General features: G+C 35.8%; 9 protein-coding genes across 9 annotated transcripts; 5 read left to right on the top strand and 4 right to left on the bottom strand.

Annotated features, from left to right (window-relative positions):
- The first annotated feature begins 458 nt into the window (after positions 1–458).
- LOC124376020 (hemoglobin subunit beta-2-like) lies at positions 459–1,244 on the top strand. Its single transcript, XM_046834879.1, has 3 exons — positions 459–617; positions 705–927; positions 1,065–1,244. Exons 1-3 carry the CDS (start codon positions 526–528, stop codon positions 1,191–1,193), a joined length of 444 nt encoding a protein of 147 aa, XP_046690835.1. The 5' UTR covers positions 459–525; the 3' UTR covers positions 1,194–1,244.
- A 1,460-nt stretch (positions 1,245–2,704) lies between these two features.
- On the bottom strand, positions 2,705–3,427 carry LOC124376022 (hemoglobin subunit beta-2-like). Its single transcript, XM_046834881.1, has 3 exons — positions 3,305–3,427; positions 2,995–3,217; positions 2,705–2,857 (listed from the first exon to the last, which is right to left on the bottom strand). The coding sequence occupies exons 1-3, from the start codon at positions 3,394–3,396 to the stop codon at positions 2,729–2,731; spliced, it is 444 nt and encodes a 147-aa protein (XP_046690837.1). The 5' UTR covers positions 3,397–3,427; the 3' UTR covers positions 2,705–2,728.
- Positions 3,428–4,077: 650 nt separating this feature from the next.
- On the top strand, positions 4,078–4,749 carry LOC124376027 (hemoglobin embryonic subunit alpha-like). The gene is made up of 3 exons (XM_046834886.1): positions 4,078–4,196; positions 4,280–4,487; positions 4,573–4,749. The coding sequence occupies exons 1-3, from the start codon at positions 4,102–4,104 to the stop codon at positions 4,699–4,701; spliced, it is 432 nt and encodes a 143-aa protein (XP_046690842.1). The 5' UTR covers positions 4,078–4,101; the 3' UTR covers positions 4,702–4,749.
- A 2,626-nt stretch (positions 4,750–7,375) lies between these two features.
- On the bottom strand, positions 7,376–8,094 carry LOC124376021 (hemoglobin subunit beta-2-like). Its single transcript, XM_046834880.1, has 3 exons — positions 7,979–8,094; positions 7,669–7,891; positions 7,376–7,531 (listed from the first exon to the last, which is right to left on the bottom strand). Exons 1-3 carry the CDS (start codon positions 8,068–8,070, stop codon positions 7,403–7,405), a joined length of 444 nt encoding a protein of 147 aa, XP_046690836.1. The 5' UTR covers positions 8,071–8,094; the 3' UTR covers positions 7,376–7,402.
- A 514-nt stretch (positions 8,095–8,608) lies between these two features.
- LOC124376018 (hemoglobin embryonic subunit alpha-like) lies at positions 8,609–9,465 on the top strand. The gene is made up of 3 exons (XM_046834878.1): positions 8,609–8,876; positions 8,969–9,176; positions 9,276–9,465. Exons 1-3 carry the CDS (start codon positions 8,716–8,718, stop codon positions 9,402–9,404), a joined length of 498 nt encoding a protein of 165 aa, XP_046690834.1. The 5' UTR covers positions 8,609–8,715; the 3' UTR covers positions 9,405–9,465.
- A 4,614-nt stretch (positions 9,466–14,079) lies between these two features.
- Positions 14,080–14,776, bottom strand: LOC124376023 (hemoglobin subunit beta-2-like). Its single transcript, XM_046834882.1, has 3 exons — positions 14,670–14,776; positions 14,373–14,595; positions 14,080–14,235 (listed from the first exon to the last, which is right to left on the bottom strand). The coding sequence occupies exons 1-3, from the start codon at positions 14,759–14,761 to the stop codon at positions 14,107–14,109; spliced, it is 444 nt and encodes a 147-aa protein (XP_046690838.1). The 5' UTR covers positions 14,762–14,776; the 3' UTR covers positions 14,080–14,106.
- Positions 14,777–15,441: 665 nt separating this feature from the next.
- On the top strand, positions 15,442–16,097 carry LOC124376026 (hemoglobin embryonic subunit alpha-like). Its single transcript, XM_046834885.1, has 3 exons — positions 15,442–15,570; positions 15,662–15,869; positions 15,969–16,097. Exons 1-3 carry the CDS (start codon positions 15,476–15,478, stop codon positions 16,095–16,097), a joined length of 432 nt encoding a protein of 143 aa, XP_046690841.1. The 5' UTR covers positions 15,442–15,475.
- A 2,232-nt stretch (positions 16,098–18,329) lies between these two features.
- On the bottom strand, positions 18,330–19,110 carry LOC124376025 (hemoglobin embryonic subunit alpha-like). The gene is made up of 3 exons (XM_046834884.1): positions 19,001–19,110; positions 18,701–18,908; positions 18,330–18,601 (listed from the first exon to the last, which is right to left on the bottom strand). The coding sequence occupies exons 1-3, from the start codon at positions 19,093–19,095 to the stop codon at positions 18,473–18,475; spliced, it is 432 nt and encodes a 143-aa protein (XP_046690840.1). The 5' UTR covers positions 19,096–19,110; the 3' UTR covers positions 18,330–18,472.
- A 702-nt stretch (positions 19,111–19,812) lies between these two features.
- On the top strand, positions 19,813–20,526 carry LOC124376024 (hemoglobin subunit beta-2-like). The gene is made up of 3 exons (XM_046834883.1): positions 19,813–19,935; positions 20,023–20,242; positions 20,364–20,526. Exons 1-3 carry the CDS (start codon positions 19,844–19,846, stop codon positions 20,490–20,492), a joined length of 441 nt encoding a protein of 146 aa, XP_046690839.1. The 5' UTR covers positions 19,813–19,843; the 3' UTR covers positions 20,493–20,526.
- Positions 20,527–24,405: the final 3,879 nt, after the last annotated feature.

Raw genomic sequence — 24,405 nt, 5'->3', positions numbered from 1 at the left:
AAAATTCACATGTAACCTAATGAAATGTTTGAAAGACAACAGGAACAGCATCTGAAAAATTTTAAATGGACAATTTCATTTTCTTGAGATCTATAAAAACATTTCTTGCACAAATGTTTTATTTTGCTTCCACCAATAAACTATAGAAATATGCAGTTACATGAATCACAAACTACACTAGAAATATTAGAGGCAAAGTCGTTGGGGAAAAGCATAACATTTCTTATATGTAGAACATTTCCAGAACATCTGTGATCGAAAACTTATACAATTGTAGAAATCCCTAAGTAACCAATTAAAGATCCTTTTCCTTGTAATAAAGGACTTAGTAATATATGCTTAAACGATTTCTATGAATGGCGTATTGAAAGATACGAACACTTATCTGATTTAACGCCCAACATGTGTCTGTCACCATAAACTGGGAGGAGTGGTAACATGCATATATAAGCTGGGGATCAAGTTGGGGATGTTCGTGTCTAAGAGTCTGTGTTCATCAGAAAATTCAGAAAAAAAAGCAGCATCATGGTTGAGTGGACAGATTTCGAGCGCACTACCATCCAGAACATCTTTTCCAAGATCGATCATAGTGCAGTCGGTCACCAGGCACTGACAAGGTAGATTTCAAATCATCACCTTTAACATTTATTTTCTTACTTGTTCTAAATGTGAAACTTATTGTTTCTTTCGAATGTGTCTCTCAGATGTTTGGTGGTGTATCCATGGACCCAGAGGTATTTCGCTAAATTTGGAAACTTGTACAACGCCGCTGCGATCATGGGAAATCCCAATGTTGCTGCACACGGCTTGACGGTGATGCGTGGTCTGGAGAACGCAGTGAAGAACCTGGACAACATTAAAGCCACTTTCTCCGAGTTGAGTGTGCTGCACTCTGAAAAACTGCACGTGGATCCTGATAACTTCAGGGTGCGTCTTATTTTTTTTAGTAATTTATAAGTCATTACTTTTGGTAGTTAATTAATTGTTGATCAATGAGCCTATACTGGTTATCTTTTCTGTTACTTATCCTGTGTTTATTCTTCATCCTCTGCTTCCTCCTATAGCTGCTGGCTGACTGCATTACCATTGTAGTTGGCGCTACTCTGGGTAGCAGCTTCACTGCTGAAGTGCAGGCAGCTCTGCATAAGTTCCTGGCGGTCATCGTCTCCGCACTCGTCCAACAGTACCATTAAATACTGGAACTACTCCATACATGTGAACAAATAAATGTGTAAATTATAAAACCTTATTTGCTCGAAAGTTTTTTTTCTCACTTTTGCTACATTGCTTCAGTTCATTGATGTGTAAGTGCATTGGTTTTGTGCTCAGCTCTTTAAACATCTTGCAACAGCAGATCACAGAGGTCTGGTCATGGTCTGGTCCATCTTAAGCTGAAGAAGCTGAAGAGTTGAACACCACGTAGAACATCTTCATAAACTTCATCCAATATAGTATAAAAATGATAAAGTAACTACTGTCGTTTTTCAAATTGCAATTTTTATTTTAATTTTTTATATAAATAATGATTATTAGCAAAGTGCTGCAAAAAATACACAAATGTATTTTCCCCATATGATGATGATAGTGATAATATAATAATAATAATAATAATAATAATAATAATAATAATAATAATAATAATAATATTGTTGTTGTTGTTGTTGTAGCTGTATTAAACATAACACAAGGTGGTAAATAAACGTCTTAAAAAAACCTGCTTTTTGACGCTTTATTTATTTATTGAAATCATTCAGTTGTTCAGTAATATGACAAAACTAAATCTCATTGCTCTCTTTTTACTCAGTTGCTTAAGTTCTGAGAATGAATTTGTGTACGTTTGTAACTCAACGAGAATATTTTACTTTTTTCTGTGTTCAGTGTAACATTATTTTTGAGCTTTCCACACCAAACGTGCAAGAGCATCATTATACTAGAACACGTCTGACCCTATTTCTATATATTGGTAACATTGATGCTTCAGCATACAGTAAAATACTATAAGGTGTCTCCAAGAATGTGACAACAGTTTAAAGAATTTCAACAGATGAACGTGATGGTCACGTGTACAAAAAACACTTGTCCATGTTCATTGAACAAATTTTAATGTAGGTCTAAAATCTTTCAAAACAAAGTATTAGGGGCTGAATGACTTGAACTGTAACTTTTGATCATTATAAATAAAATAAATTGCTTTCGTTATTTTAGTCAGGTGTTTAATACGCATGTGCACAACGACCTCTATTTTAGACGTGTTTTCATCTGTTTTCAAAGTCAGACCTTTTGCAGGTGATCATTTTGCTTAATGTTTAACATTCAACAATAAAGATAACATTATTAAGGATCAGGAAATAAGATCATGGAAAAGAATTTTAGCATCTTCATATGTTCAGTTGCCTCCTTCTAATAATAATAATAATAATAATAATAATAATAATAATAATAATAATAATAATAATATTCATCATCATCATCATCATCATCATCATCATCATCAACGGCATGTTTAAATACTGAAAATATTTTTCAGATGCAGGGGGTAATTTATTTGTAAACACTTTTATTAACTATTTCCCAGCAGTGTAAACGTCTACTTTTTATATAAATGGTTTTACTAAAAAAACACAAGACATGACTGAGTACTTATTATAAAACTTTTATTTGCTTTAACCGACAAAGTTCGGGTTGAAAGCAGAAACTTCTCAGGATTTACTCTCAACACATTCAGTATTTAATGGTACTGTTGGACGAGTGCGGAGACGATGACCGCCAGGAACTTATGCAGAGCTGCCTGCACTTCAGCAGTGAAGCTGCTACCCAGAGTAGCGCCAACTACAATGGTAATGCAGTCAGCCAGCAGCTATAGGAGGAAGCAGAGGATGAAGAATAAACACAGGATAAGTAACAGAAAAGATAACCAGTATAGGCTCATTGATCAACAATTAATTAACTACCAAAAGTAATGTCTTATAAATTACTAAAAAAGATAAGACGCACCCTGAAGTTATCAGGATCCACGTGCAGTTTTTCAGAGTGCAGCACACTCAACTCGGAGAAAGTGGCTTTAATGTTGTCCAGGTTCTTCACTGCGTTCTCCAGACCACGCATCACCGTCAAGCCGTGTGCAGCAACATTGGGATTTCCCATGATCGCAGCAGCGTTGTACAAGTTTCCAAATTTAGCGAAATACCTCTGGGTCCATGGATACACCACCAAACATCTGAGAGACACATTCGAAAGAAACAATAAGTTTCACATTTAGAACAAGTAAGAAAATAAATGTTAAAGGTGATGATTTGAAATCTACCTTGTCAGTGCCTGGTGACCGACTGCACTATGATCGATCTTGGAAAAGATGTTCTGGATGGTAGTGCGCTCGAAATCTGTCCACTCAACCATGATGCTGCTTTTGGGGGTTTCTGATGTTCTGGTGAACACTGAGTCTTTGACACAAACAGTCCTGATCTCCAGCTTTTATATGTGTTGGACCACTCCTCCCAAATCCGGGAGATAGACACACATTTTGGGATGGGTTCAGTCATGGGCGTTAAAATCAGATAAGTGCTTGTCTCTTACAATACACTATTTATAGAACTTATAACTTTTAACTTATAACGTTTATTCGGTTAGTTAGGGATGTTTGGCATGTAAACAGTTTTCGTCAGAAATGTTCTGTAAATGTTCTACATATAAGAACTATTAAGAGTATCCTCCAAAAAGAAATCATATATCATAGTAACCTTTGTATAAATCTGTAGAAAATGAAACTGTTCATTTGAGAAAATTAGAATGCTGTTCTTGTTGTTTGTCAAATATTCAATTATGTGATGTTTGAAATGTTTAAGTTAACTGTTCATTTAAAACATTTCAAAACATTCAATTATGTTATGTGCGAAATGTTTTTGTTGAATCAGCACTTGTTTCCTGTCAGGCGTGAATGTTATCTATCACAGTCAGTAGACGTGCTGTCTAATCTTCATCTGTGAAAGTAGTCTGAGTTGTTAAATTTTTGAGGAGGGTCTGGGGTGTGCCAACACTGTGTCTTTGTATAAAAGGTTGATTCGTTTTTAAGCAGTTTACAGAAGTCAAGACCACTCTGAAACCATGAGTCTCTCTGCCAAAGACAAAGCTGCCATCAAAGCCTTCTGGGACAAGATCTCCCCAAAGGCTGAGGAAATCGGTAGCCAAGCTCTGTACAGGTAGGTGTGTGAGTAATTTTTCTCCTGGTGATCGATTCCTCTACAAATGTCGCTGACAAGCTTTATGCAATGTGCCCACACAGGATGCTGACCGTTTACCCTCAGACCAAAACCTACTTTACCCATTGGACGGACATGAGCTTCGACTCTGCTCAGTTGAAGAAGCACGGAAAGACTGTAATGTCTGGTGTTGAGGTGGCTGTCAACAAAATCGATGATCTGACCAGCGGGATGCTCAGCCTAAGCAAGCTGCACGCTTACCAGCTGCGTGTTGATCCAGCCAACTTCAAGGCAAGTTCATCTTAATTCTATATTCATTTGCAATAATGAAATCCTGTTTTACCTGTAAGTAAGATCCTGTTTTTGTTTTTTTTAGATCCTCTCACACAATTTGCTTGTGGTTCTGGCCATCCTGTTCCCCACTGACTTTACTCCTGACGTACACGTGTCTATGGATAAGTTTCTTGCTGCAGTGTCCCTGGCCCTCTCCGAGAAGTACAGATAAACCCCTCTGCAGAGACCAGAACAGAGACCACCACACGCACAATCTCTTTCTCAGAGCTTGTAAATATCCCTGACTGCTTTGAATAAAAACCAAAATATTTTTGGTCTGTCATTAAAAATAACACAGTATGTGCGTCTTCTTTAAACCTCTGTGTTTAAGTATTAATGTGTGTTTATATTAGACAGGTTTAAAAAAGTGTGTAATGTCAGTTGAGGAAAAAGTAAAGGAACACATATGGCTAAACAGGTCTTTATAAAACAGGAACACCATACGTTTAACTAAATGATAATGATGTTAATACATACGTTAAACAACTGTTTCTTACTCATTTACCATCATTGCTCAGACGCAGAAAGCTACCTTTAGCTTCACTATACTGACACTGGTGGTAATCATGTGGTACTACTACTAATAATAATAATAATAGGATACCACAAAATAATGTAAATCTCTTGAAAAACATACTGTAGTGTCATTAATTTATTAAAATTGTGGTAACAGTTTCACACAGAAAACTCAATTTCAGTTGAGCCCCAATGCAAATAAACTTTTAGAAACATGCTAACATTTAATCTTAGTCATTCAGAACCATTACTTTGTTTTGAGATATTTCAGACTTGCTTTAAAATCTGATTAATATACACTATATGGCTAATTGTTTCTGTTCTTGAGCATCACACCCATCAGTTGATCTTCCTCAAACTGTTGCCAAAAACTTGGAAGCCTATTATAGTATACAATGTCTTTGTATGGTAAAACATAAAGATTACCAGTGTATAGAAATACTGTAAGAAGTTAAAGTGTATTCCAGTACAACGCACCTGAACTCAAAGCAAGTTTCATGGTTTACTAAGAACTTGAGTCCACCACACAGAACCCTGAGCTGAATCCCAATCAACAGAATACATGATTTCCTACCCCACTTTTGTAAAAATATGCTATTATAAAGGTGAATTTAGCACAACAGTAAGAAAATTATAGTATTTGGCTTTAAGTTATAATGTGATATGAATTAATTTAGAGAAATTAAACATTGATGTAAAAAGAGAATTTTTTTTACTGAACCACTGAATGATAAATTCATATTATAATTTAAAAACATGTTTGAGTACATTTTTAAGTTACTTCATTGCAGCACAAAGAAAAGCAGCAGTAAGTAACAAAAACTATTTTATCACTGTAATTAAATGAGTATACTTTACTATAAAATGCTGTTGTTTGACTATAACCAAATTGTTGAGCTTACTTCAAAATTTTAATTGTTTGTAAAATTCTAGTTCAAATAGTTCACATTACTGGGGTCATTTAAGAGTAAATAAACCATACAATTCACCGTAAGGTTGAACTTTATTATCTTTTCTTTCTGCAACTGTAAATTTTGCAATGCAACAGAATTTAAATGATAACATTTAATAAAATCATGTCCACTACATGGAGAAAGGTTTGTGGACACCTGACCATAAGATCCAAATGTTATTTTTGATAATCTCTGCATTACAAATTAGCTTAAAGGTGTTTAATAGGTAGGAGGCCAGAGCTCTATATCAGGCCACTCAAGAGCTTCCTCTCCAACCCATGTAATCCACATCTTCATGCAGCTGGTTTTGTGCACAAGAGCATTGACATGCTGGAACTGTTTGGTTCTCCGAGTTCAAGTGAATGAAAATTAAATGCAACTGCATCCAAAGACATCTTATACAATTGTGTGCCTCCAATTTAGTGTGACCAGTTTGGGAAAGATACAAACAGATCTGTAAAAGTCAGATGTCACAATTCATTTGAACACATATTGTATGTTTTTACAAGTAGCCACATGTTGCATTTGATGAAAGTAGAAAGGGTCTGTGTTTATTTATTTTGTGCTGTTTATATGAACTGCCTGATCCAAACATCCTTGTTACCTTTTGTAGAGTAATAATTTATTTATTTATATTGATTGCTGACATGGAGATTTGGTTCAGGACGTGTGTGAATTGATTAATCTTGTACTGTTCACATACAGATGTTTTAGATGCAGAATTGTATTATTGTGATTTTCTTAAAGTCTTTATATTGCTCACATAAACGATTATGAATTTCAAACTTGTATTTAGTGCATTTTGTATTAATACTGAATAGATGATTAAAACAGTTTACTTAAAGAAAATGTGGAAACAGATTTTTTATTATTTACCCCAGATTGTGTTGAAAAGAATAGTAAACAAATAATAAAATATTATATTATCAGATAAATACAGTATATTACTTTAAATTATATATAGAATATTCTATAAATATATATGTATATATTATTAATAATAGTATTTTGCATGTGTGTTGTACAGAATAGATCACTGCTGGGACTTTAATATCTCAAGTAACATTAGTAAACTTTTAAGAGAATATTAAGTACAACTGACTCATTAAAACACATTTGTTATTGTTTGTTTACGTCACTAAGAAAGAGGTTGCTTTCTTCACTTTCAGCTGATTAGTAAACCAACTTACATTTTATCTTTTGTTGCAAAATTCAGGTAACTGGTAAAGTGAATTGTAGAATTTACAGTGTGATGTGTTCAGCTCCCTTTTAATTCCAAAGTTTGATAAGAAACACAAGACATGACTGAGTACTGAGTATTAAACTTTTATTTTCTTTAACAGACAAACTTCCACTTAAACGCAGAAACTTCTCAGAATTTCTCTCTGGTCTCACATTCAGTATTTAATGGTACTGTTGGACGAGTGCGGAGACGATGACCGCCAGGAACTTATGCAGAGCTGCCTGCACTTCAGCAGTGAAGCTGCTACCCAGAGTAGCGCCAACTACAATGGTAATGCAGTCAGCCAGCAGCTATAGGAGGAAGCAGAGGATGAAGAATAAACACAGGATAAGTAACAGAAAATATCACCAGTATAGGCTCATTGATCAACAATTAATTAACTACCAAAAGTAATGTCTTATAAATAACTAAAAAAGATAAGACGCACCCTGAAGTTATCAGGATCCACGTGCAGTTTTTCAGAGTGCAGCACACTCAACTCGGAGAAAGTGGCTTTAATGTTGTCCAGGTTCTTCACTGCGTTCTCCAGACCACGCATCACCGTCAAGCCGTGTGCAGCAACATTGGGATTTCCCATGATCGCAGCGGCGTTGTACAAGTTTCCAAATTTAGCGAAATACCTCTGGGTCCATGGATACACCACCAAACATCTGAGAGACACATTCGAAAGAAACAATAAGTTTCACATTTAGAACAAGTAAGAAAATAAATGTTAAAGGTGATGATTTGAAATCTACCTTGTCAGTGCCTGGTGACCGACTGCACTATGATCGATCTTGGAAAAAATGTTCTGGATGGTAGTGCGCTCGAAATCTGTCCACTCAACCATGATGCTGCTTTTGGGTTTTCTGATGTTCTGGTGAACGAGGACTCAGACACAAACAGTCCTGATCTCCAGCTTTTATAAGCATTTCACTGCTCCTCCCAAACCCTGGAGATAGACACACATTTTGGGATGGGTTCAGTTATGGGGGTTTAAATCAGATAAGTGCTCGTCTCTTATACTCCATTCATAGAAATCATTCAAGAATATATTATTGAGTTATTTATTACGATGAAAAAAAGACTTTTATTCGGTAAGTTAGGGATTTTTGCCAAGTTTTCGCTCAGAAATTTTCTGAAAATGTGCATTTAAGAAGTTTGAAAGATTCCCCTAATGAATTTGGCTGAAACATTTCTAGTGCCATTTGTAATGAATGTAACTGCATATTTATATAGTTTATTAATGATGGAATAATGATGCATATGTGAAAGCAACGTGCGTGTAAATCTGTAGAAAATGAAACTGTTCATTTAAAACATTTCAAAACATTTAATTATGATATGTGCGAAATGTTTTTGTTGAATCAGCACTTGTTTCCTGTCAGGCGTGAATGTTATCTATCACAGTCAGTAGACGTGCTGTCTAATCTTCATCTGTGAAAGGAGTCCGAGTTGTTATATTTTTGAGGAGGGTCTGGGGTGTGCCAACTTCATGCCCTTGTATAAAAGAGTGATTCGTTTTGAAGCAGTTTACAGAAGTCAAGACCACTCTGAAACCATGAGTCTCTCTGCCAAAGACAAAGCTGCCATCAAAGCCTTCTGGGACAAGATCTCCTCAAAGGCTGAGGAAATCGGTAGCCAAGCTCTGTACAGGTAGGTGCTTTGGAACTTTCTCTTTTTACTCTTCATTTCAATTCATTTTTTCCTTTTTATATGATTAACTTTCCCCCAATGTGCCTACACAGGATGCTGACTGTTTATCCTCAGACCAAAACCTACTTTACCCATTGGACGGACATGAGCTTCAACTCTGCTCAGTTGAAGAAGCACGGAAAGACTGTAATGTCTGGTGTTGAAGTGGCTGTCAACAAAATCGATGATCTGACCAGCGGGATGCTCAGCCTAAGCGAGCTGCACGCTTACCAGCTGCGTGTTGATCCAGCCAACTTCAAGGCAAGTTCATCTTAATGCTCTGTAATAAGTCAATCCTGTTTTACCTGTAAGTAGATCCTGTGCCACAACATGCTTGAATTTTGTTGTTTCTTCTTCTAGATCCTCTCACACAATTTGCTTGTGGTTCTGGCCATCCTGTTCCCCACTGACTTTACTCCTGATGTACACGTGTCTATGGATAAGTTTCTTGCTGCAGTGTCCCTGGCCCTCTCTGAGAAGTACAGATAAACCCCTCTGCAGAGACCAGAACAGAGACCACCACACGCACAATCTCTTTCTCAGAGCTTGTAAATGTCCCTGACTGCTTTAAATAAAAGCCAAAATATTTTTGGTCTGTAATTTAAAAATAACACTGTATGTGCGTCTTCTTTAAATCTCTGTGTTTAAGTATTAATGTGTGTTTATATTAGACTTTATAAAGTGAATAATGTCCGCTGAGGGGAAAAATAAAGGAACATATAGGACTAAACAGGTCTTTATAAAACAGGAAGACACGTTTAACTACATGATAATGATGTTAATGCATAAATTAAACAACAGTTTTTTACTCCTTTACAATCATTGCTCAGATGCAGAAGCCTTCAGCTTCACTTTACTGACACCAGAGATGAGAAGTAATGACTTCCAACCACTTCCTGTGCTTAAGAAGTTACTTCACTATTTAATTTTCTGACATCTTTTTACTTCCATTATTAATTTTTTTACACGAATATATCATTTTTACTTCCTATATTTTCAAATGAGGCTCGTTACTTTAGTTTGAATCTATTTGGTGACATGATCAATATTTTTCCTTTTAATTTCGCACCGTTTTCAGCTCATTAACTAGAGACCTTCATGGGTTGGATTTTTCAGTCCAGCTTCAGACCAATCCTGCAAAAATATTTTATATTTTAATTTGTATTTAAAAAAAATAATACAATATATTGAAAAAAAAAAAAAAAAAAATATATATATATATATATATATATATATATATATATATATATATATTTTTTTTTTTTTTTTAAATACGCTCACACACTCCATGTTTGTAAAAATCTGCAATTCTGAAGTGAAATTTAGCAGCAGTAAGGAAAATATTCTGTTTGTTTTTAAATTATAAATTGATATGAATTAATTCACAGAACTTTAAAAGTTATGTAAAAAGAGTAAAACAATTTTTTTTGTAATTTGGGAACTATTAAAGAATGAGTGTGAAATATTTACCACAAATTCATAATATAATTTCAATATAGGCAATATTTTTGGCCACATATTGTATGTTTATACAAGTAGCTACATACTGCATTTGGTAAAAGTAGTAAGGGTCTGTGTTTAACTGTAATTATTATTATTTTTATTTTTGCTGTTTATATACACTGCTTGTTCAAAAAATCTTCTGTAACTTTAGTGATAGTTCAGTTATGTATGTTGATGGAAGTCTTTAAATATATAAATCCTATAATGTTCAATTACACAGACAGATGTTCAAGATGCATAATTGTATTATTGTGATTGTCTTTGATTTTAAATTGTGTTCAGTGCATATTGTATTACTACTGACAATATGCTTATTTTACTCGCAGAAAATGTTGAATTTATTTCCACGAATTTTCTATTATCAATATAATCACTAGATTATATTGTCAGATTAAACCAATGATGAAAATTATACTATTCTGCATGTTTGTGGTACAAAATATAACACTGCCAAATTCTTATCATCTTATGTAAGCTTTGTAAACATTCAATAGAATACTAACGGAAATTGGTTTACTAAACTAACTTTACATTTGTTAGCTAAATGAATAAGAAGTTTGCTTTTGTTTTTTTTTTCAGCTGATTTGCAAACGAAATAACATTTTCTGTTTATTTTGAAAAAAAAATATCAGGTAATCTTTAAACTGAACTGGATAGAATTTACAGGTTGGTGTAATCGTCTGAATTTGATGATGAAGTCTACAGAAACACAACCATGCATCTTCAACAAAGGTTTAATGTATGCATGGATACAATGAAGTATATTTTAGATGTATTTTTATCTGATTTCAAGGTCTGACATTCTACACCTGACCAATTTTACTAAATGTTTAACATTTAACAATAAAGCTAACATCATTAAGAATTCTAACTATAGGAAATATGATAATAGGTACACGAACTCGCATTAGTCAAGTCAAGTTTATTTCTATTAAGCTTTACAGAATTTAAGATGAATTATGTGTATTTATCCCTGATGAGCAAGCCTGTGGCGAGGAAAAACTCCCTTAGATGTTATGAGGAAAAAATATTGAGAGGAACCAGAATCAAAAGGGAACCCATTCTGATTTGTGTGATTATAAATCTTTATACAAAACACCGGAGAGTGAGAACTAACATGAGCACCGGAATGTAAGTTTATGAGTGATGTCTTATACAGACATTTGAGTTTATGGAACCAGGAGCTCCTGAGCAGCTCATAAAATAGCTGAACATTTGAGATCATCATAGATCCAGCACTCAAAGAGGTCCAATGAAGTGAACAGGAAGTAAAATCCAAATGGTGCTGGTTTACGTATTACCGGCGAGGAGACCTACTAGTCCTTAGCCCTGTGTTTTCTGTTTTCTGTGATTGTTGTTGTATGTAGCACCAGGGTTCAGGAGGAACATTGTTTCATTTCACTGTGTACTGTGTCAGCTATATATGGTTGAAATGACAATAAAAGCTTCTTGGCTTGACTTGACTTCTTTAAAGGTCCATAATCTTCATGATGTGGGACACAAATGGAGCTGGTGCAACCTCAGGATACCTTGGGATGGGTAGAAAAAGAGAAGCAGTGGAGAGGAATTAGCATATCTGTTGTTCATGATATTAACAAGCACAAGTTGTTAATGTGCATGTGATCATACTGGAGCACAAGGTTATGATGTGATGTGTGTTATGAGTAGGATGTGCTAAACAGATACGTTTTTAATCTGCACTTAAACTGGGAGAGAGTGTCTGAGCCCCGAACACTGTCAGGAAGACTTTTGCAAAGTTTAGGAGCTAAATGTGAGAATGATCTACCGCCTTTAGTAAACTTTGCTATTCTAGGAACTACTAGAAGTCCAGAGTTTTGAGATCTCAATGAGCGGGACGACTGTAGCGTGTTAGAAGACTGGATAGATACATGGGAGCTAAACCATTCAGGGCTTTGTAGATAAGTAACAAAATTTGTAGTTGATTCGAAACTTAACAGGTAGCCAGTGTAGGGATGATAAGATTGGGGTTATATGGTGATATTTTCTCGATCTTGTGAGAACTCTGGCTGCTGCATTCTGGACTCACTGTAGCTTGTCTATTAATGAAGCAGGGCATTCACCTATTAATGCATTACAATAGTTCAGTTTGGAGGTCATGAACGCATGGATGAGCTTCTCTGCATCAGATATAGACAAAATGTATCTTAGCTTAGCAATATTTCTAAGGTGGAAGAAGTTTGTTTTTGTAATATGATTGATATGATCAGGGGTCCTAGAACTCAACCTTGTGGCACCCCATAGTTTACTTGCATTAACCTGAATAGTTGTCCATTTAAATCTACAAAATGGTAATGATTAGACAGGTAGGATTTAAACCATCTTAATGACTGTCCCTGAATTCCAATTTAATTCTGTAAGTGATGCAGGAGAAAGTCATGGTCTATAGTGTTTAATGCAGCACTAAGATCTAGAAAAACTAACAGAGAGATGAAGCCTTGGTCTGAACTTTAAAACAGGTTATTTTTTATTTTATCTAGAGCAGTTTTTGTGATATGATAGGGCCTGAAACCTGACTGGAACTTTTTCAAAAATATTGTTTTCTTGCAAAAAGGAATATTAATATTTTCAGAAATCTTAGACATAAACAGAAGATTTGAAATTGGTCTGTAATTTGATAGTTTATTTGGATCCAAAGTAGGTTTCTTAATGAGGGGCTTAATAACTGCTAACTTGAGGGATTTAGGGATGTGACCTAAAGATAGTGAGGAGTTAATAATATTGAGAAAAGGCTCACCAGCTGTATGTAACACTTCTTTCAGTAGTTTATTTGGAATGGGATCTAACAGACATGTTGTTGATTCGGCTTTGGTAATAACATCATACAGCTCTTCCTGTCCTATACTTGTTAAGCATTGTAGTTGTGGAGTTTAAGGTGAGATTGGATCAGGAGATGCTGTCAGAGGTTGGACCGCCACAATTGTTTTTCTAATACTTTAAATGTTTCCAGTGAAGAAATTCATGAAGTCCTCACTACTAAACTGTGATGTAAAACATTTTTTCAAACAACTGATCTGTTGGTGATTTAGCATTAGCCTGCTGAAAGGTATTTAGCATTTTTATATTTTCAGTTCCCTCTTTCTGAATGCTGATGATGGGTCCCTCTACTAATAACTATATTTCTTATGGTTTAAACAGAAATGATGTAAGAAATGTGTTTGTTGCGAATTATTATATGATCAAGATTTACGTACATCAACTCAAATTTAAGAAGATTTCGTGATATAGTCACGAAATGTAATCTCTCCATTCGTGTTCATGGACATGTCTTTTAATTTTTTTTATTTATTTTACTTGTAACCTTTAAGCACTATTACTTAACGTTGAATCAGGATATTTTATTTAATTTTTATGCTTTATATTCTGTAAGCTACCTGCTTTATAAACCATCTTCACTTGTTCCTTTCAGTCAAAATACAGTCAATATATTCTCCCGTTTAATTAGAGAGACATCGTTAATTAGAGACACACATTTATTACAATGTAACATTAAAAAATTGTTGGAAAGTGAAGCGCTGTGAATACTTTCCGTGTGCACAGTAAAAGGTTTAATAAGAAACACAAGACATGACTGAGTACTGAGTATTAAACTTTTATTTTCTTTAACAGACAAACTTCCACTTAAACGCAGAAACTTCTCAGAATTTCTCTCTGGTCTCACATTCAGTATTTAATGGTACTGTTGGACGAGTGCGGAGACGATGACCGCCAGGAACTTATGCAGAGCTGCCTGCACTTCAGCAGTGAAGCTGCTACCCAGAGTAGCGCCAACTACAATGGTAATGCAGTCAGCCAGCAGCTATAGGAGGAAGCAGAGGATGAAGAATAAACACAGGATAAGTAACAGAAAAGATAACCAGTATAGGCTCATTGATCAACAATTAATTAACTACCAAAAGTAATGTCTTATAAAATAATAAATAATATAAGACGCACCCTGAAGTTATCAGGATCCACGTGCAGTTTTTCAGAGTGCAGCACACTCAACTCGGAGAAAGTGGCTTTAATGTTGTCCAGGTTCTTCACTGCGTTCTCCAGACCACGCATCACCGTCAAGCCGTGTGCAGCAACATTGGGATTTCCCATGATCGCAGCGGCGTTGTACAAGTTTCCAAATTTAGCGAAATACCTCTGGGTCCATGGATACACCACCAAACATCTGAAAGAAACAATAAGTTTCACATTTAGAACAAGTAAGAAAATAAATGTTAGAGGTGATGATTTGAAATCTACCTTGTCAGTGCCTGGTGACCGACTGCACTATGATCGATCTTGGAAAAGATGTTCTGGATGGTAGTGCGCTCGAAATCTGTCCACTCAACCATGATGCTGCTTTTGGGGTTTTCTGATGTTCCGATGAACGAGGACTCAGACACAAACAGTCCTGATCTCCAGCTTTTATAAGCATTTCACTGCTCCTCCCAAACCCGGGAGATAGACACACATTTTGGGATGGGTTCAGTTATGGGTGTTTAAATCAGATAAGTGCTCGTCTCTTATACTCCATTTATAGAAATCATTTAGAAATATAAAATACCCCTGCTGGGAAGTATATAAATAAAATGTACAGAAAAGTTTTGGAAATGTACTAAATAAAATAATTTTTAAGGGTTCTTCAAATGACTTTGCCTGTAGATTTCTAGTGCAATTTAACATTAATTTAACTGCACATTTATAGTTTATTTGTGGAAGCAAAATAAAACATTTGTGGAAGTAACGTGCTTATAAATCTCAAGAAAATCACACTTTCCATTGAAAAATGTTAAACATTCAACTTTTAATAAAACTTGACTACAGTTTTAATTTTAAACATTAAACTATGCTACGTATGACTTTTTTTGTTAAAACAGCACTTGTTTCCTGTCAGGCGTGAATGTTATCTATCACAGTCAGTAGACGTGCTGTCTAATCTTCATCTGTGAAAGGAGTCTGAGTTGTTATATTTTGAGGAGGGTCTGGGGTGTGCCAACTTCATGCCCTTGTATAAAAGAGTGATTCATTTTGAAGCAGTTTACAGAAGTCAAGACCACTCTGAAACCATGAGTCTCTCTGCCAAAGACAAAGCTGCCATCAAAGCCTTCTGGGACAAGATCTCCCCAAAGGCTGAGGAAATCGGTAGCCAAGCTCTGTACAGGTAGGTGCTTTAGAACTTTCTCTTTTTGCTCTTCATTTCAATTCATTTTCTCTTTTTATATGATTAACTTTCCCCCAATGTGCCTACACAGGATGCTGACTGTTTACCCTCAGACCAAAACCTACTTTACCCATTGGACGGACATGAGCTTCAACTCTGCTCAGTTGAAGAAGCACGGAAAGACTGTAATGTCTGGTGTGGAAGTGGCTGTCAACAAAATCGATGATCTGACCAGCGGGATGCTCAGCCTAAGCGAGCTGCACGCTTACCAGCTGCGTGTTGATCCAGCCAACTTCAAGGCAAGTTCATCTTAATGCTCTGTAATAATTCAATCCTGTTTTACCTGTAAGTAGATCCTGTGCCACAACATGCTTGAATTTTGTTGTTTCTTCTTCTAGATCCTCTCACACAATTTGCTTGTGGTTCTGGCCATCCTGTTCCCCACTGACTTTACTCCTGATGTACACGTGTCTATGGATAAGTTTCTTGCTGCAGTGTCCCTGGCCCTCTCCGAGAAGTACAGATAAACCTTTCTGACGAACTCAGAAATTTTTCAGCGCTTGTTACTGTCTTGTCTGATCTAAATAAAAAATAATTTCAAAAAATACTTTTGGTCTGTTGCTGAAAATATCAGTGTCTTCTTTTAACTTTTATATTAAATGTGATTATATTAGACTCACAATTAATACAAGTTATAATGTTAGTTCAGGGGAACAGTACACTAATATATAAGGCTAATCATCTTTATAAAACACGAATATCATATGTTAAACTAAAAAATAATGATATTAAAAAAGAAATTTAACAACTGGTTCTCACCGTCTACACCAGCTCTCTAATGCAAACAGCAAACACCTTTTACTCACTCGTAAATAATGTGGTTATTAATGATAGCCATTTTGCATCAGTTTCATGACCACAGATTGAGCTGTACATATTAATAATAATGGGCTCTCTCAAAATTAAGTAGATTTATACTAGTATTAAAAATATTTTTTTGTAAAATTTCCATAGGAAAATTGTCGCAACAATCTTTACCCCAAAGATAAATCACTACAGTGTATTTAGAAAGTATTTACACTACTTCACAATTTTATGTTGCTTGATACTATAATATGTCAGGGATTCCCCACTTCACGCATCTACGTGTTATTTAGTACTTTTGTTTACGTTTCACGCATGTTTTTCTTTGATTCATTCATTCATGTCTCCGACTTTTCGTGCGTTGTTACAGCTGTTTCCACTTCCGCGTTAATTAGCATGTGTTTTTTTCTTCTTCTTCTTCTTTTGCCTTCACCCATTAGAGCGCCACAGCGTATCATCCGTCTCCATACCCCCCTGTCCTCTACATCTGCCTCTTTCACACCAACTACCTGCATGTCTTCCCTCACCACACCCATAAACCTCCTCCTTGGCCTTCCTCTTTTCCTCCTTCCTGGTAGCTCCATCCTCAGCATTCTCCTACTGATATACCCCATGTCCCTCCTCTGCAAATGTCCAAACCATCTCAATCTCACCTCCCTCACCTTGTCTCCAAAACGTCGTATGTCTTTGCGAAATAATGAGTTTATTAGTAGTATTTACTGAGTCGTTTGTGGCACGGCTTTGCCCTCGCATTGTTGTTTGCCATTTGCCCGACCCTTGCCTGGATTGCGTTTAAGATTTGGATTTGGATGATCTGTTTATATTCTAAAAACATTTACATGCGCTTGTATCTGCGCACTACAACTGCGTATTAATGCCACTATGGGATAAAAAAAAATTTAAGTGGAGGGGCACGGAATTTCCGAGTTTAAAACTTAGAACCTTCAAGTTGTAAGTCCAAGTTTTCAAGTTTAAAACTCAGAATATTGGAACCAAACACAACATGATGAAAATAGAAATCAAGTTTTCAAACTCAGAAATTTCCAGTATGATTATCTGGTGATTTTAACGCAAAACAAGTGAACAAGGTTTAAAAGAGGCAGATGTAGAGGACAGAGTAGTCTGGAGATGGATGATCCACTGTGGCGACCCCTAATGAGAGCAGCGGAAAGAAGAAGATGCCGCATACAGTATGACAGTAGTCCTTCGAACAGTGAATGTTGATTATATCTGACACTTGAACTTGAAGCAGTTTCTGATCATTTGAACAAATATCTTCTATATATATTCTATACAGAGCTCTTACTCTTCCTTTCCTGAGACAGTGCCTCATGAGAGTCTGTTTCATCATATAATTTGATGGTTTTGGAAAATGTCCTTGAGATTTTTTCGACTGACTGACCTTTAATTCTCAAATAAATTAGGGATAATTTTTTCTCTGTAATTAACTGAGCCAGGTGAATACCTTGTGAATCTGAAGAAAGAATGCCATGATTGTACCAAGCTGTCATCAAAGCTAAATGCAACAACTCTGGAGAATCTAAATTATAAAAGATATACTTTTTTGTTGTTTACTTCATAATTGAATGTGATGGTCAAGTGTACAGAAATACTAGGCCCTATAGTGCACCTTGAACAGATTTTAATGTAAGTAGAGACTCACATTAGCCTCCAGAGAGCTATTTAGCATTTTTATATTATCAGTTCCCTCTTTCTGAAGGCTTGTGATGAATATACTAGTTGCTCTCTTACGATTGGAAATAGGCTTTAGCAAGAAATGTGATAATGATATATTAATACTGTATATCGTCCAGATCTTCATATCTTGAATTAATTTGCTACATTTAGCTATATAATGCTCAAATTACATATATTTCATTTACCAAGAGATTTTATGTTTTTCATTAGACCTTCTTTATTTTGTTTGTACAAAATGTAGTTGAGTAAAACTTTTATTCAAAGCATTCTGGGACATTTACAAGCTCTGAGAAAGAGATTGTGCGTGTGGTGGTCTCTGTTCTGGTCTCTGCAGAGGGGTTTATCTGTACTTCTCGGAGAGGGCCAGGGACACTGCAGCAAGAAACTTATCCATAGACACGTGTACATCAGGAGTAAAGTCAGTGGGGAACAGGATGGCCAGAACCACAAGCAAATTGTGTGAGAGGATCTAGAAGAAGAAACAACAACAATCAGGCATGTTGTGGCACAGGATCTACTTACAGGTAAAACAGGATTGAATTATTACAGAGCATTAAGATGAACTTGCCTTGAAGTTGGCTGGATCAACACGCAGCTGGTAAGCGTGCAGCTCGCTTAGGCTGAGCATCCCGCTGGTCAGATCATCGATTTTGTTGACAGCCACTTCCACACCAGACATTACAGTCTTTCCGTGCTTCTTCAACTGAGCAGAGTTGAAGCTCATGTCCGTCCAATGGGTAAAGTAGGTTTTGGTCTGAGGATAAACAGTCAGCATCCTGTGTAGGCACATTGGGGCAAAAGTTAATCATATGAAAAGAGAAAATGAATCAAAATGAAGAGCAAAAAGAGAAAGTTCTAAAGCACCTACCTGTACAGAGCTTGGCTACCGATTTCCTCAGCCTTTGGGGAGATCTTGTCCCAGAAGGCTTTGATGGCAGCTTTGTCCTTGGCAGAGAGACTCATGGTTTCAGAGTGGTCTTGACTAAGACTTTCTGTAAACTGTTTAAAAAAACGAATCACCTTTTTTATACAAGAACATGAAGATGGCACACCCCAGACCCTCCTCAAAAACTTAACAATTTAGACTCCTTTCACAGATGACAGATTAGACAGCTGGTCTCCTGACTGTGATAGATAACATTCACACCTGATAAACAAAGTGCTGATTCAACTAAACTATTTCATTTTACACGATTTAAGTAAAACACACAAAATTAGATTGTTTAAAAAAAACATCAGGAACAGCATGTGAAAAATTTGAAATGCACAAGATTTATAAGCAATTTATTTGCAAAGATGTTTTTTTATTTTTCATTTTTTCCTTGCACCAGTAAATTATATGAATATTAGTATTACATTGGAAATGCTACAGACATAGTCATTGGGTAAACTTGAACATTTTTAAATCCTTTCCAGAACATTTTTGAGAAAAAGCTTCCAAATTGGAAAAAAGCCCAATTTAGTGAATACTTTTTTCTTTTTGTTTTTATAACTCACTAATATATTTCTGAACGATTTCTGCGGATGGCGTATTTTAAGAGACAAACGCTTATCTGATTTTAACGCCCATGACTGAACCCATCCCAAAATGTGCGCCTATCTACCGGATTTGTTCAGTGAGGTCAAATACATATATAAGCTGGAGATCGAGACTCTTTGTGTCAAAGACTCAGTGTTCACCAGAACATCAGAAACCCCCAAAAGCAGCATCATGGTTGAGTGGACAGATTTCGAGCGCACTACCATCCAGAACATCTTTTCCAAGATCGATCATAGTGCAGTCGGTCACCAGGCACTGACAAGGTAGATTTCAAATCATCACCTTTAACATTTATTTTCTTACTTGTTCTAAATGTGAAACTTATTGTTTCTTTCGAATGTGTCTCTCAGATGTTTGGTGGTGTATCCATGGACCCAGAGGTATTTCGCTAAATTTGGAAACTTGTACAACGCCGCTGCGATCATGGAAATCCCAATGTTGCTGCACGGCTTGACGGTGATGCGTGGTCTGGAGAACGCAGTGAAGAACCTGGACAACATTAAAGCCACTTTCTCCGAGTTGAGTGTGCTGCACTCTGAAAAACTGCACGTGGATCCTGATAACTTCAGGGTGCGTCTTATTTTTGGTCATTTTTTAAACATTAATTAATTGTTGATCAATGAGCCTATACTGGTTATCTTTTCTGTTACTTATCCTGTGTTTATTCTTCATCCTCTGCTTCCTCCTATAGCTGCTGGCTGACTGCATTACCATTGTAGTTGGCGCTACTCTGGGTAGCAGCTTCACTGCTGAAGTGCAGGCAGCTCTGCATAAGTTCCTGGCGGTCATCGTCTCCGCACTCGTCCAACAGTACCATTAAATACTGAATGTGAGACCAGAGAGAAATTCTGAGAAGTTTCTGCGTTTAAGTGGAAGTTTGTCTGTTAAAGAAAATAAAAGTTTAATACTCAGTACTCAGTCATGTCTTGTGTTTCTTATTAAACCTTTTACAGTGCACACGGAAAGTATTCACAGCGCTTCACTTTTCCACATTTTCTTATGTTACATTGTAATAAATGTGTGTCTCTAATTAACGATGTCTCTCTAATTAACCGGGAGAATATATTGACTGTATTTTGACTGAAAGGAACCACTGAAGATGGTTTATAAAGCAGGTAGCTTACAGAATATAAAGCATAAAAATTAAATAAAATATCCTGATTCAACGTTAAGTAATAGTGCTTAAAGGTTACAAGATTATAAAAAAAAAAAAATAAAATAATTACATTACAAATTACATTTCGTGACTATATCACGAATTTTGAGTTGAAGTACGTAAATCTTAATCATATAATAATTCGCCACAAACATTTCTTACATCATTTCTGTTTAAACCATAAGAAATATAGTTATTAGTAGAGGGACTCATCATCAGCATTCAGAAAGAGGGAACTGAAAATATGAAGATGCTAAATACCTTTCAGCAGGCTAATGCTAAATCACCAACAGATCAGGTATATTAAAAAAAATGTATTCCATCACAATTTAGTAGTGAGGACTTCATGAATTTCTTCACTGGAAACATTTAAAGTATTAGAAAAACAATTGTGGCGGTCCAACCTCTGACAGCATCTCCTGATCCAATCTCACCTTAAACTCCACAACTACACTGCTTTACAGGACAGGAAGAGCTGTATGATGTTATTACAAAAGTAATCCCATGTATCTATTCAGTCTTTTAACACGCTTCAGTCCGTCCCACTCCTTGAGATCTCAAAACTCTGGACTTCTAGTAGTTCCTAGAATAGGAAAGATTACTAAAGGGGGTAGAACATTCTCACTAAACTTTGCAATAGTCTTCCTGACAGTGTTCGGGGCTCAGACACTCTCTCCCAGTTTAAGTGCAGATTAAAAACGTATCTTTTTAGCGAGTTCTACTCATAACACACATCACATATCATAACCTTGTGCTGCAGTATGATCACATGCACATTAACAACTTGTGCTTGTTAATATTATGAACAGCAGCTACGCAAATTCCTTTCCACTGCTTCTCTTTTTCTACCCATCCCAAGGTATCCTGAGGTTGCACCAGCTCCATTTGTGTCCCACATCATGAAGATTATGGACCTTTAAAGAAGTCAAGTCAAGAAGCTTTTTATTGTCATTTCAACCATATATAGCTGACACAGTACACAGTGAAATAAAACAACGTTCCTCCTGAACCCTGGTGCTACATACAACAACAATCAAAGAAACAGAAAACACAGGGCTATAGACTAGTAAGTGTCCTCGCCACAGAAGGAGATTCCCCGAAAACATCCTAAACCATCCAGAGCAGACATGGGCAAACCACGGCCCGCGGGCCACACACGGCCCGTTGGGTTTATTAATCCGGCCCGCCGAACGTGACCAAATTCTGTTAAAATAGGTACGGGTAAACCTTGTTCAATTTACCTTTTCCCTGTAATGCCCACGTTTCCCCTAAAGATGTCGCACTTCAGCTCAATTGACGTTGTTAGCGTGCAATACTCCCTATCCTGAGAATTGCCACAACAAAACTGGCAAAATAAGGAGTTCAACAACACTGTTCCTACTGAAACTGAACTTGAGTTTTTCTGCTGTGTTTATTGATGCACTGGCAAAAAAAAGATCAACAAATTGTTATACATAACAAAAAAATGTGAAACAACTGAAAATATGTCATATTGTAGGTTCTTCAAAGTAGCCACCTTTTGCTTAGATTACTGCTTTGCACACTCTTGGCATTCTCTTGATGCCTACTTTGAAGAACCTACAATATGACATATTTTCAATTCACTTTTTTGTTATGTATATAATTCCACGTGTTAATTCATAGTTTTGATGCCTTCAGTGTGGATCTACAATTTTTATAGTCATGAAAATAAAGAAAACTCTTTGAATGAGCAGGTGTGTCCAAACATTTGGTCTGTACTGTATATATAATATATATAAACTTTCAACTTTACCATTCAACTTTACGACCACCATCGCTAGCCGCGGCGTACGACAGTGCGTACCAGCTTCTGGCATCATTTTACAGTACTGTACATATAGCCTACTCTACTTATGACCAAATATGTATGTATGTATGTATGTATGTATGTATGTATCTATGTATATGTATGACCCGGCCCCTCTGTCAAATTTTAGTGAGTCAAAAAGTGTGCCCATCCCTGATCTAGAGACATACCAGCACCATTTGTATTTTACTTCCTGTTCACTTCATTGGACCTCTTTGAGTGTTGGATCTATGATGATCTTAAATGTTGAGCTATTTTATGAGTTCCTCAGGAGCTCCTGGTTCCATAACCTCAAATGTCTGTATAAGTCTGTAAAAAGGACATTAGTGATAAACTTACATTCCAGTGCTCATGTTAGTTCTCACTCTCCGGTGTTTTGTATTGTTTTAAAGATTTATAATCATACTTGATATCACACAAATGAGGATGGGTTCCCTTTTGATTCTGGTTCCTCTCAATATTTTTCCTCATAACATCTAAGGGAGTTTTTCCTCGTCACATGCTTGCTCATCAGGGATAAATACACATAATTCCCCTTAACTTTTAAATTCTGTAAAGCTTAATAGATATAAACTTGACTTGACTTGGCTAATGTGAGTTCTTGTACCTATTATCATATTTCCTATATTCGGAATCCTTAATGATGTTAGCTTTATTGTTAAACATTAAGAAAAATCGGTCAGACCTTGAAATCAGATGAAAATACGTCTAAAATATACTTCATTGTATCCATGCATACATTAAACGTTTATTGAAGCTACATGGTTGTGTTTCTGTAGACTTCATCATCAAATTCAGACGATTACACCAACCTGTAAATTCTATCCAGTTTAAAGATTACCTGATTTTTCTTTTTCAAAATAAAAAGAAAATGTTATTTCGTTTAGTAATCAGCTGAAAGAAAAAAGCAAACTTCTTATTCACTTAGCTAACAAATATAAAGTTAGACTTCAAAATAAAAAGAAAATGTTATTTCGTTTAGTAATCAGCTGAAAGAAAAAAGCAAACTTCTTATTCACTTAGCTAACAAATATAAAGTTAGTTTAGTAAACCAATTTCGTTAGTATTCTATTGAATGTTTACAAAGCTTACATAAGATGATAAGAATTTGGCAGTGTTATATTTTGTACCACAAACATGCAGAATAGTATAATTTTCATCATTGGTTTAATCTGACAATATAATCTAGTGAATATTAAATAGAAAATACGTAGAAACAAATTCAACATTTTCTGCGAGTAAAATAAGCATATTGTCAGTAGTAATACAATATGCACTGAACACAATTTAAAATCAAAGACAATCACAATAATACAATTATGCATCTTGAACATCTGTCTGTGTAATTGAACATTATAGGATTTATATATTTAAAGACTTCCATCAACATACATAACTGAACTATCACTAAAGTTACAGAAGATTTTTGGAACAAGCGGTGTATATAAACAGCAAAAAAAATACAAAATGAATAAATTTAAACACAGACCCTTTCTACTTTAACCAAATGCAGCAGCTACTCGTAATAACATACAAAATATGGCCAAAAATATTGCGACATCTGACTTTTCCACAGACATGTTTCTTTCTTCCCCAAACTGGTCACAAGAAGTTGGAGGCACACAATTGTATAGGATGTCTTAGGGTGCAGTTGCATCTACTTTTTCCTTCACTTGAACTCAGAGACAAAAAATGTTCCAGCTTGTAAACGCTTTTGTGCACAAAACCAGCTGCATGAAGATGCGGTTT

Source organism: Silurus meridionalis, chromosome 22 (assembly GCF_014805685.1).
Source record: "Silurus meridionalis isolate SWU-2019-XX chromosome 22, ASM1480568v1, whole genome shotgun sequence".
Lineage (NCBI taxonomy): Eukaryota > Metazoa > Chordata > Actinopteri > Siluriformes > Siluridae > Silurus > Silurus meridionalis.
This window is presented reverse-complemented; position numbering and strand designations above follow the sequence as displayed.

Excerpts from the sequence above, each read along its gene's own strand:
- LOC124376020 (XM_046834879.1), top strand. The coding sequence starts at position 526 with ATGGTTGAGTGGACAGATTTCGAGCGCACTACCATCCAGAACATCTTT. Across the intron at positions 618-704 it reads GGTCACCAGGCACTGACAAG|ATGTTTGGTGGTGTATCCAT; the intron begins GTAGATTTCAAA and ends TGTGTCTCTCAG. Across the intron at positions 928-1,064 it reads TGGATCCTGATAACTTCAGG|CTGCTGGCTGACTGCATTAC; the intron begins GTGCGTCTTATT and ends TTCCTCCTATAG.
- LOC124376022 (XM_046834881.1), bottom strand. The coding sequence starts at position 3,396 with ATGGTTGAGTGGACAGATTTCGAGCGCACTACCATCCAGAACATCTTT. Across the intron at positions 3,218-3,304 it reads GGTCACCAGGCACTGACAAG|ATGTTTGGTGGTGTATCCAT; the intron begins GTAGATTTCAAA and ends TGTGTCTCTCAG. Across the intron at positions 2,858-2,994 it reads TGGATCCTGATAACTTCAGG|CTGCTGGCTGACTGCATTAC; the intron begins GTGCGTCTTATC and ends TTCCTCCTATAG.
- LOC124376027 (XM_046834886.1), top strand. The coding sequence starts at position 4,102 with ATGAGTCTCTCTGCCAAAGACAAAGCTGCCATCAAAGCCTTCTGGGAC. Across the intron at positions 4,197-4,279 it reads GGTAGCCAAGCTCTGTACAG|GATGCTGACCGTTTACCCTC; the intron begins GTAGGTGTGTGA and ends GTGCCCACACAG. Across the intron at positions 4,488-4,572 it reads TTGATCCAGCCAACTTCAAG|ATCCTCTCACACAATTTGCT; the intron begins GCAAGTTCATCT and ends TGTTTTTTTTAG.
- LOC124376021 (XM_046834880.1), bottom strand. The coding sequence starts at position 8,070 with ATGGTTGAGTGGACAGATTTCGAGCGCACTACCATCCAGAACATTTTT. Across the intron at positions 7,892-7,978 it reads GGTCACCAGGCACTGACAAG|ATGTTTGGTGGTGTATCCAT; the intron begins GTAGATTTCAAA and ends TGTGTCTCTCAG. Across the intron at positions 7,532-7,668 it reads TGGATCCTGATAACTTCAGG|CTGCTGGCTGACTGCATTAC; the intron begins GTGCGTCTTATC and ends TTCCTCCTATAG.
- LOC124376018 (XM_046834878.1), top strand. The coding sequence starts at position 8,716 with ATGCCCTTGTATAAAAGAGTGATTCGTTTTGAAGCAGTTTACAGAAGT. Across the intron at positions 8,877-8,968 it reads GGTAGCCAAGCTCTGTACAG|GATGCTGACTGTTTATCCTC; the intron begins GTAGGTGCTTTG and ends GTGCCTACACAG. Across the intron at positions 9,177-9,275 it reads TTGATCCAGCCAACTTCAAG|ATCCTCTCACACAATTTGCT; the intron begins GCAAGTTCATCT and ends TTCTTCTTCTAG.
- LOC124376023 (XM_046834882.1), bottom strand. The coding sequence starts at position 14,761 with ATGGTTGAGTGGACAGATTTCGAGCGCACTACCATCCAGAACATCTTT. Across the intron at positions 14,596-14,669 it reads GGTCACCAGGCACTGACAAG|ATGTTTGGTGGTGTATCCAT; the intron begins GTAGATTTCAAA and ends TGTTTCTTTCAG. Across the intron at positions 14,236-14,372 it reads TGGATCCTGATAACTTCAGG|CTGCTGGCTGACTGCATTAC; the intron begins GTGCGTCTTATA and ends TTCCTCCTATAG.
- LOC124376026 (XM_046834885.1), top strand. The coding sequence starts at position 15,476 with ATGAGTCTCTCTGCCAAAGACAAAGCTGCCATCAAAGCCTTCTGGGAC. Across the intron at positions 15,571-15,661 it reads GGTAGCCAAGCTCTGTACAG|GATGCTGACTGTTTACCCTC; the intron begins GTAGGTGCTTTA and ends GTGCCTACACAG. Across the intron at positions 15,870-15,968 it reads TTGATCCAGCCAACTTCAAG|ATCCTCTCACACAATTTGCT; the intron begins GCAAGTTCATCT and ends TTCTTCTTCTAG.
- LOC124376025 (XM_046834884.1), bottom strand. The coding sequence starts at position 19,095 with ATGAGTCTCTCTGCCAAGGACAAAGCTGCCATCAAAGCCTTCTGGGAC. Across the intron at positions 18,909-19,000 it reads GGTAGCCAAGCTCTGTACAG|GATGCTGACTGTTTATCCTC; the intron begins GTAGGTGCTTTA and ends GTGCCTACACAG. Across the intron at positions 18,602-18,700 it reads TTGATCCAGCCAACTTCAAG|ATCCTCTCACACAATTTGCT; the intron begins GCAAGTTCATCT and ends TTCTTCTTCTAG.
- LOC124376024 (XM_046834883.1), top strand. The coding sequence starts at position 19,844 with ATGGTTGAGTGGACAGATTTCGAGCGCACTACCATCCAGAACATCTTT. Across the intron at positions 19,936-20,022 it reads GGTCACCAGGCACTGACAAG|ATGTTTGGTGGTGTATCCAT; the intron begins GTAGATTTCAAA and ends TGTGTCTCTCAG. Across the intron at positions 20,243-20,363 it reads TGGATCCTGATAACTTCAGG|CTGCTGGCTGACTGCATTAC; the intron begins GTGCGTCTTATT and ends TTCCTCCTATAG.